Below are 22,196 nucleotides of genomic sequence, written 5' to 3' on the forward strand. Positions count from 1 at the left end.
TTACAGGTCTATAAAAAATCCGCAGTTCAGTATCAATGTCCATGGCCTATATCTATCTTTAAAGAATATCTTTTATACACATTCAAAATTCTAAAAAAATAGTCACATACAAAACGCTCAAACTGGACTCAAATTTATACAAATACCTACTTAAGAAATATAATTTTGAGTTATATGTCAAAATGCAATAAACACAATATTTTGGTACTTAAAAATAGCACATACAAAAAAAAATCCAAATACAAAACTATTATAGTATACTGTCTTACTGTTGTTGAAAATCATTGGAAAATAATAATCATGTGTATAATAATCATAGGTATCAAATACTTGCCAACAAAGAAAAAAAATATGGCTTACGTCAACTTGTCACTTTAGATGGAGATGACTTTTGTGAGTGAAAACTCAACGCACAGATGAAAGTTATGTGCAGTGAAAACTTAGCAAAAAAACAATGTGAAATTATTAAAAATTTTCCTAAAAATAATGCATTGCTACATTATTAGGTTACATTAACACCAGCGAAATGTTCACCAAGAAGTCGCATCAGGATGTTAAGAAATCAACAGTCAAAATACAGGATTCAAAAAAGGATTCGACAACCAGACTAAAACATTTAAAAATTGTTCTAGGCAAGTTGATTAATATTTAACGGCAAAATAACTTAATCTCATTTGGATATTGTAGAAAGTTGTAAAGTTTAGAATTGTTTGCTGAGTAAAACCAACGCTATATCGCGTCCAACATGCTAATTAGTCGAGAATAACTGTAATTGATGTTTCTTAATGTATTTGTACTTATCTTAGAAGAAGTTACGTTTTGTTAATGAGATTTTTTCGTCCACGGTTCTTTTGGAAGAAGTACTTTTACATTAACCAACGTTCTAATTTCTTTGACATTTACAGTTATCTCAGATAAAATATTTTCACTTTAGTAATAATAGAAGTTTGTGTACGTGTTTATAAATATTTGTTATTAATTTTACAGAGCATTTTGATGCTGATGAAGCTAAAAATTACTTCGAAAATAATTTCAGCCATGTTTATTTTATTTTGTATGACAATTTCATACTCGCTGAAAATAACCTCAGACAGAGAGGTATGTACTGTCTCTATACTTATATATAGAAAGTTTTTTAGTAATCTTTAATTTAATCTATTCTTGAAAACATAAACTGTATTATAGAAATTAAGACAAAGCAACTACTGGACTTTGGGATTTATTATTTGAGAATTAATAATATCTCTATGGATTGTCAAAAGCTTATTAATAAATGCTTTTGCAAATATTATACTTCACTGTTTCTTGTTTATGTGTAGTCACTTGTATATGTTACTAGTTTATAAATTTTTTGAAATGTTTATAATTATTAGTTACTTATATTATTTGTAATTATATAAAGTGATCAAGATTGTTAAGACATTTAACAGTGTTGTTTGTAATAAATTTATATTTTTTTAAAGTTTCCGCTATTTTGACATCCTCAACCGTGACTCCAAATGAAAATTTATTTGTATATCTAACCGCCATTGAATTAGCAATTATTGTATGGTTTTTAAGTTTAAGTAATCTGTAAATTAATTTAATTAGAATCTTTATATTAGTTTTGCACATTGACTTATTTTTTTTTTTTTTTTTACCATACAGAACTTCCGTTTCACCTAGGTGAGTTATGGGTGTCGCAATATCATGTAAAGTGCAGCATTTAAGATTATTAGTTTGGGTTTATGGTCTAACTTAATAAGTAGAAATCATTTATCATCTACATCTCAAAATTTTATCAACTTCACATATTTCATGATAGAATTGATGTAATTGCTTAACTTAATATATTTTTTATTTCTATTTTCATATTTGAGTTTATAAAAGCTGTATTACAGTATTTTATACACAACACTCTTCCTCAGTACACTTATTTTGCATTATCACAGCTTATCTCATGCTTTAAATTGTCTCCTGCACTCAAAATAGATGTATTAAAATCTATAAAAAGATAATAAATTTTGGATATTTGAAAAAAAAAAATTTACATTTCATTAAAACTGTGTAAATATATCTAATGTAATATTTGTGTAAATACTATTATACAAATACAATGCTTAAGTTTTGTTGGTACATATTATAATATGCATACATTGTGTACACTACAAGCACTTTTTTATATGATAGCATGATGTATTCTGTGAAGTGAGAGATTGCATGTATTGGTTGTATAAGTTATAGCAGCATTAATAAACTTCTAATAAAAATATCATTCAGAACATTTAACTTAGAGATTTGTTGGATATTGCCATTTGCTTCGGATACTGATCTTCTAACCTATATCATACATCAAAAAAGTATTTCAAAGGAACTGTAAGATTTGTTTATTTTAGTTCACAAAGCAGGCAGAGAGGAGCTTGAAGGGGCCCTGTCACTCTTGGAAAAAGTATTATGCCTTTTACCAGAGCTTATTGGGAAAAGGTGGCAATTGCATTCTTTGACAAGAATTTTTTCAAAATTACTTCATAGTGGAAATTCACAAAAGCTAAGGGCAGAGGCTATAAGGTAAATATAATTTCAAATTTAACTTTATATCTAACAAAAATAAATCGTGCTTTATATGAAACATTGTTTCTGAATTTTTAGATATTTTTTGTTGTGGTATCAAGCTCTTGGTGACAATGCTCCTTCAGAAGTTAATCGTATTTTCGCGTCACTAGTGCCAGGACTACCAGATTCATGTCTACCGCCAGTTGGATCACCTTTTAAAACCAAATCCTCTGATGCAAATGTACCCAATGATATTGGTGAATTTAAAATGGATGACATTATGCAACATCCAAATTTTAATGCCACTTCAGATAATGCAAAAAAAGTTGTAGTTGAACAAACTCCAGTGGGCATAATGGGCAAAATAGCAAATGTTTCAGCTTCTATTTTTCATGATACCAATGCCCTCAATCCAGTCCAAAGTGTAGACATACAGCCATTACTACCAGCGGGTGCCAATGACAGATTAGTTGACAATGAAACAAAGTACTTCTTTGAAATACTTCTTGATGGAATGGCCACATCAGTAACAAAAATACAGTGGAAAGATCGATCACATGCAAAAGCAATGAGAAGCTTTGCATTTCTGTTAGAAAAATTCAAAATCTACTATTTGCCAATAATTTGCCCTCAATTCAACCACAAAAACTCGTTATATAAACCCAACCTAGGTATGTAAAGGATATATTAAATAATTAATTATTATTTTTATAGAACAATTCTTTAATTGCAATTCTTTTATATTTTTTTTTTAGAACTGCCAGTACAGCACAACATCTTGGAAGATGATTATGTACTTTGTCGTGTAACTCTCATTAAATGGGTAGCGAGTTACGCACATTTCATGAAGAAAACTGGTGGCAGTGATGGTTGGCAGCCTTCCTCTATGACAAGCACAGGCTCACAATTGCCACATTCAGGAACACCAACCCCTGCGACTTCACTCCACCATGAGGAAGAAACATCCTTCACAGTTGGACATCCATCTGATTCCAGCAGAGCCTCATCCCATGACTCTGCATCTATTACACCACATCCTAGCTTAGAATCAGGTTAACTTAATTGTTTTGAAACAAAGAAAATTATTTATACCAATTTTAAAACACTAATAGAGGTAAACGCAATTATTTAATTTTATTGATTTCTGAACCGAAATGTCCAATTTTAATAATAGAAATTTTTCAAAACTAATTGTGTTTGCTCGCAAATGAAATAAACCGACTTCAATTGTATTGACAAGTAATACGACGTAGGTAGTCGATTAATTATGCATCATTAAGGATTAGATTATTAGTGAGTAGATAAGAAGCGGGACCGAATGACAACCATCAGCTTTTGATTAAAAAAAAGAATCATCAAAATCGGTCCAACGAGTTAAGAACTATAAGGAAATATACATAAAAAATACAATCAAATTGAGGACCTCCTCCTTTTTTGAAGTCGGTAAAAAATACAGTACATAAAAAGAAAGCTATTAACATAAACCAGATTGAAACCACTCAAGACGTCAAGTCGCTCGTATGTCTCAAACTTCATTACAAAATTACGAATAAAAATAATAAACAACTTTTATTAATCAATAGCAGGTTCGGGCATGTATGAAGAGTTGAGTTCTGAGCAAGTGTTGCGTGACGTGCTCTGCTGCTGGTCCCGCGAGCACGTGGACTTCACCATTGAAGTGCTACGGCAAGCCTTCCTGCTTCCTTTCTCGCACGCCGCCGCCATACGACGCGTCATCGCGCTTTACAAAGATTGGATCCAAATGAACGTATGTAAAAAAAATTAAAGACAACATGTGGGAAAGTATTTTTTATTCATGACCAAACTGATGTGAGCTTTATTTATAATATTTAATATAAAAATCTTTATGTGGTACATAGCACACCAATAAAGCCACCCACTAGAAGGACTGCACATTGTATTGAAATCATAAGTGCTACTACATATAGAATACTAGCTTTAACGCGCGGCTTCGCCCGCATTGAAAGCTATTAAATAAGAAGCGTAATAGTAAGCGTATTAAATAGAAAGCGTAACAAATAAACTTACATTCACATTTATAATATTAGTAGGGATTGGAGATATGTGGACTTTAAAAAGGAGTGACTCTACTATTTATTACACTTTATAGGACACCATTAAAAGAAATAAAAAAATTATAACAATTAAAGAAATATATATATATATATATATATATATATATATATATATATATATATATATATTTCTTTAATTGTTATAATTTTTTTATTTCATTGTATATATATATATATATATATATATACAATGATGATCCTTCTCCTACATGGATTGTAAGAAAAGCCCTAAAAGAAAGAGCCCTATGCCCAAAAATGGAATGTTACAGGCTGAATCGATTGCACAAAGACTTGTAGCAAAATCTATCGCGCGGCCATAGATCAAGTAAAAAAAGGTAGATAACGCACCTAGAACAGAAAACTGAAGCCACTTTTTTAAAGATGTGTGAGTGAGTGAAGTGTTGACACCTTTTAAAAAAAGTCCCTAAAATTTTTATTAAACAATTAATTTAATATAGGTAAAATGGGTATGTGAAAATAAAAACCTGTTTATAGTTTTAAATCAATTTACTAAAAATAAAAACAAAACACATAAGTTCACGTTATTTTTGGCGTAAACTTGTGGAGGCCTATGTCCAGCAGTGGACTGTATATAGGCTGTAATGACTAAAAATAAAACCAAAAATCGGTAGAATAATAAAAAAAATATATTCGTAAGATAATCGTATGTATGGTCACTTCCTATCCCCTCTGTTTATCTCTTTTCAGTTTGCAGTGGGTTTTTTTTTTAACTATTTTTCTTAAACCTAGAATCCTTTATGTTGTATAAGTTTTTTAAATTTTTGTCGCTTAGAACTCAGAGTCATCGTCATTGTTTGCATTTTACTAATATGATGTAGTCTTATGTTCAAATATTTATCAATCACTAATCGTATTAAATTGACTTTATGCGCATGGCCAGCATAATCGTGGTCATTTTCTCAGTCTTACAGCCGCTACCCATTCACCTCTTATTAAAATATTCGTTGGAAACCTAAAACCATGAAATTTGATAGTAAAATATGGGTACCTAGTTTACTCAAAAATTGTAAAAAGTTAAAACATAAAACAAACGAGTTAATAATTTATAAATATATTTTGATTTTTTTATTTTCAATTTATGTAACATAAAATAACACGAGAAAAAAAAACAATAACTATGTCTACTTTTTACTTCATTATTTTTCTGATTGCGTACAATTTACTTACCCACATTTTGGGGTATTGAAAAAAAGAACTACTGGCAACTCTCCCGTGGTACGTCATTTTGTGACATTGAAATTATAAGTTCCGAATAACCTCAATATTATTTTGGAATAACAATAAATTTAAAGTTTTATATGTACTTACGTGTGAAACGATATTCCTTCAGATTTTTTGTTTACTTTGGTATTGTTTTTGCACCATTTAATCACACAAGACGGCATTTTATAAGCAAAGTTACTGTATGAAGCCTCGTGACATACTAACGAAAATGAGCGTAGTTTGATGCATATGTGTGCGTGAGCGCGTGTATTTACTTGAAGGAGCCGAATTTTGTGGCTTCACTAACAACAAAGGCCGCGCATTATCTACTTTTTTTACTATATCTATGCGCGCGGCATACAAAAAACTAGAGAAAACTGACGTATCTTACATCGCGCTATCAAAGTGATTGAGTATATGTGGGACTGTGAGAGGGCTTCCAATCAAACCACACTCCCACAGACTGTGTGATCGCTACAAGAGTGGTCCCTTCCAGACAAACCATGAACTATGAAATTGCCGTTTTTGATGAAATAAGCTAACGCACTTTTTTTCTATATTTTTGATTTTTATTATTCAAAGTAATTACCCTTGAAATGAATGCATTTTTGTCAACGTAGTGGTAACTTATTGATGCCTTTCTTGAAAACCCCTGCTGGACGGGAGCCAACACTCTTTAAAGGCATTTTGTACTGCCTCTCGGGTATTGAATTTTTTCCCGCCAAAAAGTTATCCAAATTCTGGAAAAAGTAGAAGTCTGTAGGGGCAAGATCTGGTGAGTACGATGGATGACGGAGAACTTCCAACCCCAGCTCTTGTAACTTGGAGACCGTATGCTGTGCAGTATGAGGTCGCGCGTTGTCGAGCAAGAGCAGCGGAGCCGAGCGATTTACTAAAGCTGGTTGGAGACTTGCGAGCTTCCCCATTATTGTGTTTAGTTCTTCACAGTAGGGACATATCTGCAGTAATGCTCATGCCGTTTGGTAAAAAGCTGTGATGAATTACACCGGCGCTAGACCATCAAAAAGTTACCATCACTTTCTTAGGGGTCATTTTTCGTTTAGGGCATTGTTTAGGTACTGAACCAGGATCTAACCAACCAGCTGAGCGCTTGCGATTGTCGAATAGAATCCATTTTTCGTCACAAGTAACAATGCGATTCAATATGCCTTTGTTTGTGTGTCTGTTGAGCAGTTCAAGGCACGTCTCGACGCGTATTTCGCGCTGGCGTTCATTCAATTCGTGAAGCACTCATTTGTCGAGCTTCTTTATCGCGCGTATCGTCACGCGGACGAAGTCGCAGGCACAGCTAGTTGTAAATGAAGTCGTTCAACATGTTCTTATCAGGGGTTTTCCTCTGCGCGCAGGTGGCGGAGGTGCCACCATTCCTCATGGAGAGCGTGTTCGAGCAGGCCGGGCAGCCGGAGGCCCCGGCGCGGCGCCTGCGCACTGACTCCTACCTCGGCGCCGTTGGTCGCGACAATGTCATGGTGCGCGCAGGTCTTCAGGTGAGGCTCTCATACATACATGTCTATAATACACATTAGACACTCATACATATGTAACACGCACAAATACATTCTACTATGTAGTTTCACCCGCTTAGTTAGTGGTCCCATTGGAATTTCAGAATGAATAGCTGTGGATAATTTGGATCCTTCATTTTTCAGCCATTAGTAAGTGTGAACAAGTTAGTTTATACAGATCAAAGCTTTTTCAAGAAACTCAAAATCACAACTTATTATATATCATAAGAATTTATTGTTGAAATAGTTATTATATACAAATGGAAGAGTTGAAAAATTACATATTATAAAAAAATGTTTTTTTTTTTCAAAATATTATTTGTTAAAGAAATTTGTTAAGCTAAAAACACCTCGTAACAATAAATGTAAGAGAAATCGCGCAGCTGGTCTAGTATTATAATAGAAATATAGAATACTTATAAAGAATCCTTTATCTCAATATACTGATGTCATGTTCCCGTTTACAGAATGTGCTGCAGGTGTTCATGACGCAGGCGGCGAACGTGTTCGTGGCGAGCGGCGGGCCGGTGGCGCCGCCGGGCGCGCTGGGCCCGCAGCTGCTGGACGAGCAGACCGACACCTGCAAGCGCGTGCTCAACATCTACCGCTACATGGTCATGCACGTCGCCATGGACGCCAACTCGTGGTCAGTATCGCTGGCACTAACCTATCCGTATTGAATGCCACGAATGAATTTACTGGTCGAGATTCACGTGTTCTCTCCATTGAGGAGACAGCCCTTTTTATTAACCGACTTCAAAAAAGGAGGAGATATATATATTTTTTTTTTCATGTGGATTCGCAGATAACTTCGTCGTTTATGAACCGATTTTTTATGATTCTATTTTTGTTGGAAAGGAGATATCGTAAGAATGGTTCCATGATAAGGAATCCAAGATCTGATAATGGCATCCCAAAGAAATCGAGGGAAACCTTCGAAAATCGTACTGGCGACTAAAGTCTGTTCATCGAGAAGAGATACCAAATGTAAACAAAGCCCATCATATTTTCGTAGCGACAACGGAACAAACAAAATACAGTCTATCTCTTTCTATCTTGTTTGTTTGCTATCTGCTGCACGTCTCTCTGCAAGGTCGAACGATATTTTAACTGGCTTTGAAAACAATCGTAGCGCGGACGGCCCTTTGATTTTGTATTATTTATTTTTATTTTATTCCGTGTCCTCAAGCGCTCGGGGTGATTTTTATATTTCGATACTTTTTATTTGAGAAGTATTAAGTCTTATATAAATAATTATATTTAATTCAGTAATTATCAAAATATAATTTGGTATCTCGGCTCGTTGAACGCACTATAGTGCGTTGGTCGAAAACACAATAATTGATAAGAAAATATTCTTTTCTTAAATTAAAACTTAGAGCCAAATAGTAGTAGTTAATCAAAGACGGTCGCTAGATTATCTGATTTGAATCCACAAATAAATATTCTAGTCCATATGTTCTATCCATCAAGAAATTTCAGTTTTGTTATTTATATGAAAATAGTCCTCTCATAAATATTTTTTTTTAGTGAAGTAGTTGCAGTTAATCAAGGTTATAGCCTAAAGTCTTATTTTTTGAGAATGTGAGTGTTGAGGTGTCAAAAATAGTATCTCTATGACTGGACTAGTAAATATATAACTTGTACTATTTTGACTTATCAGTGACATGTTACTAATATAAGATCATTTTTCTTTCAGGGAACAATTATTACTTGTGTTATTACAAATAACATCTTTAGTCCTAACAAAAGTGCCGCCTAAAAGGAAACAAGATACTCTAGGTAACTATAAATAATTAATTATTTTAATAATTATTTTTTAATTATTTTTTTTTTTTTTTGAATTAATATGAATTATGGGCTTAAACGGTTGTTTTCTTATAGGTGGATTTCTCGCCCCAGCCTTGTTTCAAACACTAATTGTGACGTGGATTAAGGCTAATTTAAATGTTGCTGTCAAACCAGAACTTTGGCAGAATTTTATGGAATTACTCACTCATCTCACTCACTGGGAAGATCTGATAAAGGAATGGGCGGTAAGAATCTTGTGGCAAGCATATTTATTCAATGTGATAATTTGTATGCATTATTATGCCTATACAATTGTTAATCCTGCTAACGACAATATTTAAGGGGTCGTCCATTAATCACGTGGGGCTCGAATGGAGCTTCGGAAAGACCACGAGATATCACAAGGAGGGAGGGAAGTTAAATTGAGATATCACTTGTATTTATTTTTCGTTAAGCGCGCGATTTCTAAGCTAAAAACGCAACCAACAATATTGATGTCTATTTAGAAATTTGTATCACAATGCTTATTTTTTTTTTTAATTATCAAAATATACATGTATTTAAAGAAATGATTCTGAGAATAACGTACTTGGCAGAAAAAAAATATACGTGATTTCTGGGTAGTGGGGGAGGCTAATTTAAAACTTCACCAAATATCACCAGGGAGGGGGTCAAAAAGTTGTTAAAAAACATCATGTGATTAATGGACGACTCCTAACATGTATTTTAGCCGTAAAGTAAACATGTATTACACACAAATATTAAACTCTTATGCTGTAGGAGGATTTTCATTCGACTCATTTGCTCACTCATTTGTGTAACCCCAATCTTGAATATATGATACTTTAAAGCAAATACCATTAATAAATTTACAGAAACCGCACCTAAATCTAATTGTAAACACAGGTTGCCCGATACTAGTAAAACGGGATGACCCAAAAGCGCAAAAAAACTGCCAAATTAATCCGATTCTTGAAATTGACCCTTAAATGTGTACCTAAAACAAGACTGTCCAAACAACGGATTGTTTTCATGCGGCCCGCGAAGAATTTTTTAAAGTTTAAATTAATCAGAAAATAGTTTTGGACATAAATAGTTTGGATACTATAATTCTTTGTCAAAACATATAATTAATATTTGCTATAACTTAATTATCTTTATTTTTGTAACATTCCATTTGCATGACATCATTTAAAAATGAATCGTTTACTATTATTGGGAGAATTCCTGGAAAGTATTTTGTTCTTGGAGGCTAAGTAATTGTTGGTATTCGTATTAGTTAAGCTTGTGCTTTTGCTAAGTTCGTATCGCCACTTCTCGTACCTATACCACTTTGAATTTTACACATTGTAATAAGTATTTAACAAGCAGTTTTAAGAAAAATACTTAACTAATTTCATCATGATTGTCTACGAATAATCGAAAATCAAGTCATGAAAATCGTGTATTTAATGAGAAGTGGGTACTTGACTATTTTATTTGCAACAACAATAATAACATTCAGTGTATGATTTGTATGCAAGATTTGTCTGTGAGTAAATAATATAATGTTAAACTTTATACTACTTTACACGAAGAAAAATATAAGAGACATGTTGGTTAAGCAAGAAAAATTGTTGTAGCTGAGTATATTAAAAAACTAACGCAACAGACAAATTTTTTTTTAATGAAATAAGTTTGGCTGTTTATTATAAAGTTTATTTGCAATTAGCCAAAGCTAAAAAACGATTCAGCGATGGAGTTTTTATAAAACAATGCGCAGCTGCCATGGCTCAACGCAAATTGGAGGACAAATTTGAATCTATAGTATTATCTCACTAAACAGTTATGCGACAAATAGATGATATGGATGAATACGTTTCGAAAAAAATATATAATTCATTGTAAAATGTGAACATCATTCATTATGTTTGGATGAAAGTACCGATCAGACAGAAATCGGTCAATTATTAATTTTAAAAAACTGCATTTCAAAAGATTTTTCAATCGAATTAACGACGGAATAATAAACGTATAAAGAAATGATTACGCCTTGTATTTTTTTAGGTTTTTTGTACTAGAAAACTGAAAAAAAAATCTTCGGCCCTCCAGCTTATATTGTAAATTTAATTAGCTCGCGAAGGTATGAAGTTTGGACAGCCCTGACCTAAAACAATAAGAATTAATAAACAAACTATACATTACAGAAAACAATGGAGACGCTGACACGCGTACTAGCGCGGCACGTGTACTCGCTGGAGTTATCGGAGACGAGCGCGGGGGAGGGGCGCGGGCGGGGCCGCCGCGTGCCGCCCGCCCCCGCGCCGCGCCCCGCGCCCCTGCGGCGAGTCACACGCCCCGGTACCCGGACGCCTGGTACGATAAATCACTTCTTTTAGAACCAATTTTTTTATACATCTAGTTCGATGGTAAGCGATTACCGTAGTTTATAGACGCTTGCAACACCAGGAGCATCGCAAGCGCGTTGCCGACCCTAAACCCCTCCAGTCCTCCCAGGGTCTCTGGTCACGTTATTCACCACAGGATCCTGCACTGCTTGAAAGCAGTATTATTTAGCTGCTCCAGATTTTGAGCAGGATATTTCCTGTAATATAATATAATGATAATTACGGCCGAAGCTTAAAGTAGACTAAGATTCAATCACTAGCTGTACCCCGCGGTTTCACCAGCGATAATTTAAGGACAAAATATTCTAAAATACTATATAGCCTTTCTCGCTAAATGGACTATCCAACCCAGAAACAATTTTTCAATTTAAACCAGAAGTTCCTAACTTTAGCGCGTTTAAACAAACAAAGAAACTCCTTAGCTTGATTGATTGATTGATTGATTATCCACGGGCTATTCTCCGCAACTCGACGTCTTAGTGCGCCTATTTTGCGTGGTAGGCTGGGGGCTTCATTCATGCCAGCCTAGCTCCTTGAGGAAGCCTAGCAGACCCCTTGCGTTGCCGACGACTTCCCGGAGCGACCTCGGTGTCCCGAGGTGTATCGCCCTGTAGTTCGCCACACTACCGCATTCCAGCAGGATGTGTGTGGCCGTTTCTTCTGCCTCCATGCACGCTCTGCATAGGGGGCTGTCTGTAACACCTAAGTTGTGTAAGTGTTTGTTGAGCAAGGCATGTCCGGTAAAAGCCCCGACCAGTAGTCGGAGCTGGGCTCTCCCATAGCCGCGAAGTTTGCGGGACAATCCTGGGTTGATCGTCGGAAGAGCTTCCCTGGTCTGCCTGCAGGTGGTTAGGTTTGTCCAATATTCTTGGTGCATTACCTTGAACTCCTTAGCTTTATAATATTAGTATTAATTAGTAAAGGTGTAAAAATTTTCTTGACATCGAGATCTAAAAATTATGATATTTTAACCTACTATTGATGTTATTTAAAAATGTTTTTCTTTTGTTTTTTAAGAATACAATGAATATACAATGTTTTATTATCGTAGGTAAATCTCCACGAACCAGCCACGAAACACACCCAAGGAAGGAAGCGGGCTCCCGCAGACCTTTAGCACGTTGCCGCAGTGACCCGCATTTGTCTAGAAATGCAATTGCGCAGGGGCATGCACAGCAACCTCCTGGTAACTAACATACATTATAATAGTATACATATAAATAATCGATGTTATAATATATTGCAAGAATTTGGAGATTCTTTGTGATCAATTTTTGTGTATTTTTTAGTAGCTTTTATTTAACTTGCAATGTACGTATGTATGTATGTATGTAAGTTTTTTTCGGGTGAAATCTTGCAACTTAATTGTATAGCAGATATCTTCAACCAATTGAGCTGAAATTTTGTATAAAAGTTCAATTTGGATGACAATGCACGGTTAACTTTGTGTCGTCATTCTAAATACAACATGGCGGCATATGCGAGATGCCGGACTATGTATTTTTAATGCACTTCTACAATATGGGTACCAAATGAAAAGGCTTGGTAAGAATAATTCGAATAAAGTTACGTCAGTCTAAATCCAATATTGTGCTAACTATTTTAGTTCAGCCACAATAACAGTTTTAGTTTAAATAATTAAGTTCAAATACGGGTGAAATCGATATTGGTATTATGATAATTATCCATGTCCATTTAAATGATCCAGGTGGGGCGTTTCGTTTAGAAGTTATGACGGATATAAATATTCTGTACGTAAGAAAAATGATACAGTTTGAATAAACTGCCCTACGCTGTCTATTAATAAATACAAATTAAACTATTTTCGTAAAATAATCGTTTTTTAATTTGTAACTATAACTACTAGATTGTTCTAAATTAACCGGCTAACAACCTTGCAACAATAATGAATGAGATGAACAGATTGAGAAACGTGTCCAGCGATAACTAAAAAGTCAAAAAAACAAAATTAAAAGTAAAAAACCTTTGTAAAACACTAACTTTTATTTGAATGCGCTAAAATGAAAAAATAAATTTTTACCTTAAAACTTTAACTATCTACTTATAAAGTCATTACATAATTTATATGATATAAAAGCTTGTCGCGAGATTTACTTGTCTAGATAAACAAGTAAAGTTGTAAGTAACTTGATGAGTTTGATTTGAACTATTAAATTTTCAAACTAAGAAAATACGAATACTCAATTGCTGTGTGGTTACGGCAGTAAGAATATAGCCAATCCCCTTCTCTCTCTTCCCGTGAATGTCGTAAGAGGCGACTTAGGGATAACACAGTTCCACTACCACCTTGGAACATAAAAATCCGACCGATGTTGAGATAACCATCCAACTGCTCGCTTTGAAATACACAAGCCGAAGACGGGCAGCAACGTCTTTGGTGCGGCAAAGCCAACCCTGCAGTCACCAACCCGCCTGCCCAGCGTAGTGACTATGGGCAAAACACATGAGTTCTTTTTTTTTATACAAGTAGTATACATCCACGGGCTTTTGAACCCATGTCCTTTTTTATTTCTAAAACATGCTATTTTTTTTAAATCAAGGTAGGCGTTACTCAGCAACATCATTATTTAAGTTAGACTAACTTAATGTCTCCAATAGAGACGTGAGTCAACCGACCGGTTCTTATTCTAACATATAATACAATTCTGTTTATTGTAACAAAAAAAAAAAAAAAACACATGAGTTCACGTGGACTGTACTCGTATTAGGCTGAAGTGATAAGTGATGAAAAGTTTTAAAGGAAAAAAAAAATATATTTTTTGTCATTTTAGCGCATTAAAATAAAAGCTTGTTTTTTAAAAAAGTTTTTTACTTTTAATTTATTGTTATTTAATATTGCTCTGAAAAAACCTTGTATGCACACAGTTTTTTTTTTTGTATTTTACAGAAGAGACCAAAGAACCGAGCAATAACAAGCCGAGAAGGTGGTATTCTCTGGATTCCCTTAGACAATCTTCACAGCAGGAAGAAAGGGACTCTGCTAGTGGTAAAGTAGCATTCTTTTACTTATATGTACTAGCATTCTGTACTGATTCTTCTAATTATTTAAAAATTTTAGGGTCACGTTCGCCATCACCAGCTCCATCTAGTGGCGTAGAAAGTAGCTCTATAAAGGATTCTCCATTGCAAATAGACCTTGCTTCTGATGGTGGTAATGTTGGTAAGAATAAAGATAAAATATCTGTTTAAAGATACCGTTGAAAATATGCAAAAGTACTGTGCTTAAGTTTATATTTTAGTAAGATTATTTGGTGTTATTTGTAATAACACAAGTAATGTAAGGAAACGAACTTTTCACAATGGGCAATTATTAAGAAAGCAGTTCATGTGATTTGTTAGAAAATAGTAATTTATTTAATATTTTATTTTTTTGCTTTTTGCCATAAGACATAAATATTTTAAATCAAAAATGACATATTTCAAAGTTTTATTATTATTTTGTCTTAAGTATTGGATCCTTACATATGAAATTTGCGTTTTGTCGGATTGGCCGCTTAGATCTCAAATATTTCCTCTTTGGTTAAGAATTCCACATTCAAATTTATACAACTATTTACTCGTGCATTTACGTTTTGAAAATAATATATTTTTTTCTCCTCTTTTGTTTTTCAACTTTGCGTCGCTTAGTGTACAAAATGGAAAACTTAAAATATCGCGTTATTTACTACTACGAGTTCCACCGTGGCTCATCACATGCCAATATAGTTGTATAAATATAATAATAATAGTAGGGTACCTCGAATCGAGCGAAGCAAACCGACAAACGTGCTTAGACCGCTGGGTGACATTACGTAACCGGTACAATAATGACGGAATTTTAAATCGAATTACATGTGATGAAAAGTGGATTTACGATAATCGGAAGCGTTTATCGCAATGGCTGAACCCTGGCGTGCCAGCCAAATCTGCACTCGAGCGAAAATCTACTCAAAACAAGTAACTTATGAGCGTTTGGTCGACTAGTAAGTACCAGCGTCGTTCACTACAGCTTTCTTAAATCTGACCAGATGATTACGACGGTTGTCTATTGTCAACAACTGCAAACCATGATGAAAAAGCTAGCTGCTAAACCACCGAAGCTAGTCAATCGCTCTAGGCCACTGCTACTTCAGGGCAACGCTAGACCGCACACTGAACAACAACCGGCTACCAAATTAGAGGAGCTTTATTATGTTTTAGACATCCACCGTACTCGCCGGACCTTGCTCCAAGAGATTACCATTTTTTCGAATTTTGGATAATTTCGTGCAAAGGAAAAAATTCAACTCCGATGGGGCATTCCAAACCACCTTCAATTATTTTATGAATTCCCGTCCAAATGATTTTTTCAATAAAGGTATCAATGAACTACCTATAAAATGGCAAAAGTGCATAGATAGCAATGGTACATATTTTGATTAATTAAATGTATTATAACTATATAAAAAAAAATCGACTTTATGTTCCGACCATACAAAACGCCAATTTCATATGTTAGGATAAGTCCTTAATATATATTAGGATATAAATTGACATATCTCCTTTTTCCTTGACACTACAGAATTATTATTTATAAAAGAACTTTTGAGTATATTCAAAAATTTCTATGATACAAAATAGGTAGTTTTTACCTGTAAAATAAATTTTTTTAAGGTCGATGTCGCAACTTTTCAATGTTTTTATTACTTCACTCTTTATAATATAGTACATAGTATGTTTGGTTTTGTAGCACAGAAGATACAAACGAATAGTTGGAATCAAGCAAGAAGCACTAAATTTAACCACATGTACTATGTATCATTTCTTAGCTATACACAGATAATAATTTATTTAATAAAATTTTAAAACACAAACAAAGTATACACCATATTTAAAGTACATCATGCAATCACAGTTAACTCGAAGTGTTACTTTAATTATAGGTGATAACCACATTAAACAAGACTAATAATATACACATGGCTAGAATTTAAGATTATGTTGTACAGTACAATAAGCTGTAATAAAATAAAAATTAAAAAAAAAAAAAACAAAAAACCCGCCTGCGTGAAGAACAACTAATAGAAAATCAACTTAAAAAGCTGGAACAAGATAAAAATTCAATATGCACACAAAGTCAGCGAAATAAATAGAAACAATATCAACCATTTTGTGCTGTACATTTAAAATATATTAATACGGTAGTCCTTCGAAACTTTATGTAACTTCGTACATAACATGCAGTCGGAGACATGCACAAGGACAGAATGATTTGACTTATCCTTCAATTTCATGCCATGCATCTAAGAACACTTGGACAGCTAAGACGAACCTAACGATACCTCAATTATGTAAATCCGTTCAGTGGTTCTGGAAATATGAGGTAGTAAAGAATATTACATACAAATATACATACATACAAGATACGCGCGAAAAACATAACCCTTCCTTGGCAGTCGGGTAATAAAAGATTAAAACAAAACAAAAACAAAGAATTAAACAAAAAAAAATGTTATTATACTAAAAACAAACAGCAATTAAGCTTAATTTGCTGATTATAATATAATTCATTTTTAACCGACTGCCAAAAAAGGAGGAGTTTCTCAATTCGACTGTATTTTTTTTTTTATGTATGTTACATCAGAACTTTTGACCGGGTAGACCGATTTCGACAAATTTTGTTTTAATCGAAAGGTGGCGTGTGCCAATTGGTCCCATTTAAATTTATTTGAGATCTAACAACTACTTTTCGAGTTATATCTAATAATGCGTTTTTACTTGACGCTTTTTTCGTCGACCTACGTTGTATTATACCGCATAACTTTCTACTGGATGTACCGATTTTTATAATTCTTTTTTTGTTGGAAAGGGAATATCCCTAGTTTGGTACCCTGATAAGGAAACCAGGATCTGATGATGGAATCCCAGAGAAATCAAGGGAAACTCTTGAAAATTCGCAATAACTTTTTACTGGGTGTAGCGATTTTGATAATTTTTAATTTAATCAAAAGCTGATGTTCTCTGATGCGCTCGTAACTCCTTCATTATGAATATTAAATCGTAATGCACTACATCACACCCAAGTTTCGAAAGAAAAGTTTATATAGTTTTCAAGGTGTACTGATTTAATTTTTGTTACCTTTGACTCACTATTTTACTTCTGCTAAAGCACATGTCATGACATTTTTTATGGTTTAGACTCATACCATTAAAATTATACCAATCCATGGAACGATTCCGATCACTTTGAAGTAATCATCATAATAGTGTCTTTAAAAGAAGAAATAATGCGAAAGAACTCAAGATCATCAGCAAACAAGAAAATATTTCAGTATAAAAAGCATTCATTTATATCTTTTATAAATATGTTGAACAATATGGACCCCAGATGAGAACCTCGACGAACTCCTAATAATACATTCTATGCATTAGATAAATAACCTTTTACGACAATAATTGATTTACTAAGGTAAGATTCAAAAGAATTAACAAAATATCTGTTATACCGAATTTATTAAGTTATTTTAAGAGAATAGTATAAAGATGTTCTGTCAAATACCTTGCTAAAATCTGTATAAACAGCATCAATGCTTTAGCGAGAATCGACTGCCGTGGCCTATTATAAAAGTTACCAAGTTTGTCGACGTAGATCTACATTTGAAAAAACCATGCTGATGTAGGCGAACAACTTGTTTAAAATATCATGAAATAATAGAGGATAAAAGTTTGTAAAAAAAAATTGACAAATACTGATAGAATGGAAATGGGAGTATAATTGTTAACGTTTTCGATATCGCCGCTTTTGAATAAGGAGAGTAAATAAAGTTCTTTTCCATACAGTCGGAAATATGCCAGATGATAGTGACTTATTATAAATAACTGAAAGTGGATTTGCAAAAGCGCGATATGCATGTGCATACAACAAATATAGACGGTATGCCTTCAAAAGCTGCACCTTTTTGAGGCTCCATTCTTTTCAAAAGATTTAATACTTTAGGGGTAACAAAAATATGATTCAAAGATGTAATACTTCCCGCTGATAAAATATGACAACTATTAATATATTTTCATTGCGGTGCTTAGGAACACAATCAATTACTTTATTATTTGCACGAGACTACTGATCGATCATACCTAGACACTGCGCCATTTCACAGGTTGTAGTGCGCAATAAGGCATTATCTTTTTCTAGAGAGATCAAATTACTTTATTGAGATTCAATTCTCTTTATCATACTGTCGTATTCATTGCTTAAAACTGTAGTGATTATTCGAATATGCTGACTTTTTAATTTCAAGTAGCTGATTGTTCAAAAAAGATCTCAACCCACCCCGAATAATTTCTGTCATGTCTGGAGAAATACAAGTGCAATTAATTGAAGATATCGGTTTCGATCTCAGCGTAACATTTTCATGTACACTAGCTTAGCTTAAACGAGCTGGTGTGTCCGTATTACTCTTTTTTTGGCTCTTTAGAGCGAGAGGTTGGACATATCCTTTGAGATTTGTGAGCTACAGAAATATTGTGAAATATTTTCGCCGGTATATTTAAACAATCATAATGGTAGAAGTCGTAGCAACTCATGCAATGCATTGCCTCGTGCAACCAGCACATTCAAAAGATACCTTTATTAAAACAATTACATTAATATTTGTGTGAAAAAAAAAAGTTTACATCTGGCTTTGATCTTCTAACCTTATACTTCGATTAGCAATTTAATTAAAATTTTGAGGGTACTTGTATTTTCCTATGATACAACAATTAAAAGATAATAAAATATTAATATTGTGTTAGATAAATCCCGGACAATTAATTATTGATTTTACTTATTTTTTTACGATTTATTGGTTACTGCGACAACTTTGAATCCTTATAGATCTCTCTAGTTCGAAAAACCATGCACTTAATACAATCAAATTAGACGTTAATATTTTTCCTAATTTACTTTATATTATTATTTTAAAACACTGACACAGAATTATCTCTTCTAACAAACATAGGTACTCTTGAACAATTTAACGAAACTTTAAGTATGCCAAATAAATCAATTAATCAGTGAAACAAAAGCAATATTTTAGGTGTAATATAGGTTTTTAGTTTTTCATAAACAAACGTAATGTCATCAAAGTAGTCAGAGGCGGAGGCAGGGCTAAGTGCGGGTGCAGACGCCTATAACAAATCACATAATTGTTATGTTCACGAACGTAACCCTACCAGAGTGGTCGGAGTCGGATGCGGGGCTGGTCGTGGGCGGGGGTGCGGGGGCGGGCGTGGGCGTGGTGCTGGGCGGGGAGGCTCGCGGCTGGCTGCCGGACGTGGCGTGCGTGCTGTGGCGGCGCATGCTGGCGGCGCTGGGCGACCCCAACGCGCTGCGCGACCCGCACGCACACCACCACCTCTTCAACTACCTCGTACACCTTAATGCGACGCTCGTCAAGGTGAGTGATCACTGTTTTCCCCTTTATTTGTAATATCGGCGAGGTAGTATATAGCAGTAGGTAGTAGGCGCTTTAACTATACAAAACAAATAAAATATGAATTTGTAAAATGAAGATTCAGAAGCACTTATAAAGCCTCGTTGAATAAAGTAATTTTACATTTTGACTGTTATGTATAAAAAATCCTTTTACCTTTTAATTTAATTACTTTTGAAGATATCAAATGCTAAACTTTTATTAAGTCGCTCGCTTCAGCCTGTAATATCCCACTGCTTGGCATAGGCCTCTTTCTCCATATAGGAGAAGGATCATAACTTAATCTGCCACATTGCTCCAATGCGGGTGGGAGGATATATTCCCTTCTATGAGTAACGATCGCTATACACATACGATACAGACATCCAAACCAGAAAGAAATATTTGTGCAAATACAAATATCCATCCCGGACGGAAATCGACCCCCAATCCGTCGATGTTTTAGGCGCCTACATGCACCGTTATACAGTGCGGAGTTCTTAGGGCGTTGCGGATACAATCGTTGGTAAATATATGTCTAGTGCTTACAAAAATATTTTTATTTTTCAATAAATAAATGTAAAAAAATCTCCTCTTGCTGTTAATTAGTTTGGATTTTTGTGGAATAATAATTATAATATTCTTATTGTTGTATTCTTGTTATACAGCGCGGAGTTCTTAGGGTGTTGCGGATACAATCGTTGATAAATATATGTCTAGTGCTTACAAAAATGTTTTTATCTATAATATAAAAATGAGTCGCTGAATGTGTTGCTAAGCGCAAAACTCGAGAACGGTTGGACCGATTTCGCTAATTCTTTTTTTAAAATATTCCTTGAAGTACCAGGATGGTTCTTACGGAGAGAAAAAATCTAAAAAAAAATTTAAATTTCCTGAAAAAGTCTAAAAACAACACTTTTCTATACTCCCATACAAAAGATTTGTGATAATACTTAAAAGTCAATTTGAACTTTAATATCATACGATAAAGTTTGTGTTAGGCGATACGAAGTTCGCCGGGTCAGTTAATTTTTGAATAAATAAATGTAAAAAGTTGTCCTCTTGCTGTTAATCAGTTTGGATTTTTTTGGAATAATAATTATAATATTCTTTATCTACACTAATGTTGTAACATTCTACTTATGTTTAATACTTGACTTATAATTACTACTGTTATAGCGCAGACAACAAAACACTCAATTTTAGCAATTTCACATGATGGTATAATATCCACATCGATATCGTAAAATCTCATTATAACATCGCGCGCATGCTCGCAGCTGCGCTCTCATTGGTTAGATTTTAATGGCGGCAAAATCACTGTGACAATACACGTACGCGTGAATTTAATTTAATATTTTATTTGTATTCCGCGTTTCTTATGTCAAAATAGATTAATTATAAATAGCAAGTCGTCATAGCAATCATACAAACAAATGCTTTTTTAAATTAAACTATAAAACACGGCTTTGATCACTTTTAGACTATTATTAAAAATCTAGTTTTAATTAATAAAGAAAACTTTAATATGTCAATTTTCTGGTCGTGTTGGGGTTTATAATTTAATTAAAAAAAAGCGTTTATTTCTATAGTTGCGTTTCCGACTTGGTATTTATATTTAATATGTTTTGACAGCACAAACCCGGAATACAAATAAAATATCTTTTTTAATTAAAGTATAAACTACGGATTTAATCAATTTTAGAATATTATTAAAAATATATTTTCAATTAATAAAGGATACTTAAATATATGAATTGTCTTAACACGTCAAAGCACGTACCGGAGCACGGCTTCATAGAAAATGGGCATTGTCCTTTGAACAATTATTATAAATAAACTATTGTCAGCTTTTACTCTTGTTGTTTGATTAATTGCATTAGTGAAGATAAAGTAGTGTATGCAACTGCATATAACACGGGTATTAAAACACTCGTTACTATTATGAAACTCGCTGCGCTCGTTTCATAAACTCACACTCGTGTTTTAATACCCTTCATTATATGACAGTTGCATAAACTACTATTATTGCACACCATTAAAAGATACAAAACAAAAGTAGTACAATTAGAGGAAGATGTACAAAGGTTGTCTTTTAACCTTTGGGTGGTTGGGTGGACAGGGCATAGAAAAGTGGTTGGGAAGTGTACAAATAATTGTTATAGAAATTAGGATAAATTACAATAGAATATAAACTTAAACATTATA

At 33.8% G+C, this 22,196-nt stretch overlaps 1 protein-coding gene across 1 annotated transcript in view; it reads left to right on the forward strand.

Moving 5' to 3' along the window:
• Positions 1 to 526: 526 nt before the first annotated feature.
• LOC123662525 (probable Rho GTPase-activating protein CG5521) overlaps positions 527 to 22,196 on the forward strand; it is a 45,839-nt gene continuing 24,169 nt past the window's right edge. Inside the window, exons 1-16 of the mRNA XM_045597368.1 lie at positions 527 to 632; positions 988 to 1,098; positions 1,648 to 1,665; positions 2,376 to 2,547; positions 2,629 to 3,203; positions 3,288 to 3,584; positions 4,119 to 4,300; positions 7,220 to 7,360; positions 7,846 to 8,024; positions 9,078 to 9,160; positions 9,263 to 9,414; positions 11,356 to 11,524; positions 12,608 to 12,714; positions 14,470 to 14,563; positions 14,636 to 14,737; positions 19,753 to 19,973. Of these exons, the coding sequence (XP_045453324.1) occupies positions 527 to 632; positions 988 to 1,098; positions 1,648 to 1,665; positions 2,376 to 2,547; positions 2,629 to 3,203; positions 3,288 to 3,584; positions 4,119 to 4,300; positions 7,220 to 7,360; positions 7,846 to 8,024; positions 9,078 to 9,160; positions 9,263 to 9,414; positions 11,356 to 11,524; positions 12,608 to 12,714; positions 14,470 to 14,563; positions 14,636 to 14,737; positions 19,753 to 19,973 (2,709 nt within the window). The remainder of the gene's footprint in view (positions 633 to 987; positions 1,099 to 1,647; positions 1,666 to 2,375; positions 2,548 to 2,628; positions 3,204 to 3,287; positions 3,585 to 4,118; positions 4,301 to 7,219; positions 7,361 to 7,845; positions 8,025 to 9,077; positions 9,161 to 9,262; positions 9,415 to 11,355; positions 11,525 to 12,607; positions 12,715 to 14,469; positions 14,564 to 14,635; positions 14,738 to 19,752; positions 19,974 to 22,196) is intronic.

This window comes from Melitaea cinxia, chromosome 18, assembly GCF_905220565.1.
Source record: "Melitaea cinxia chromosome 18, ilMelCinx1.1, whole genome shotgun sequence".
Classification (NCBI taxonomy): Eukaryota; Metazoa; Arthropoda; class Insecta; order Lepidoptera; family Nymphalidae; genus Melitaea; species Melitaea cinxia.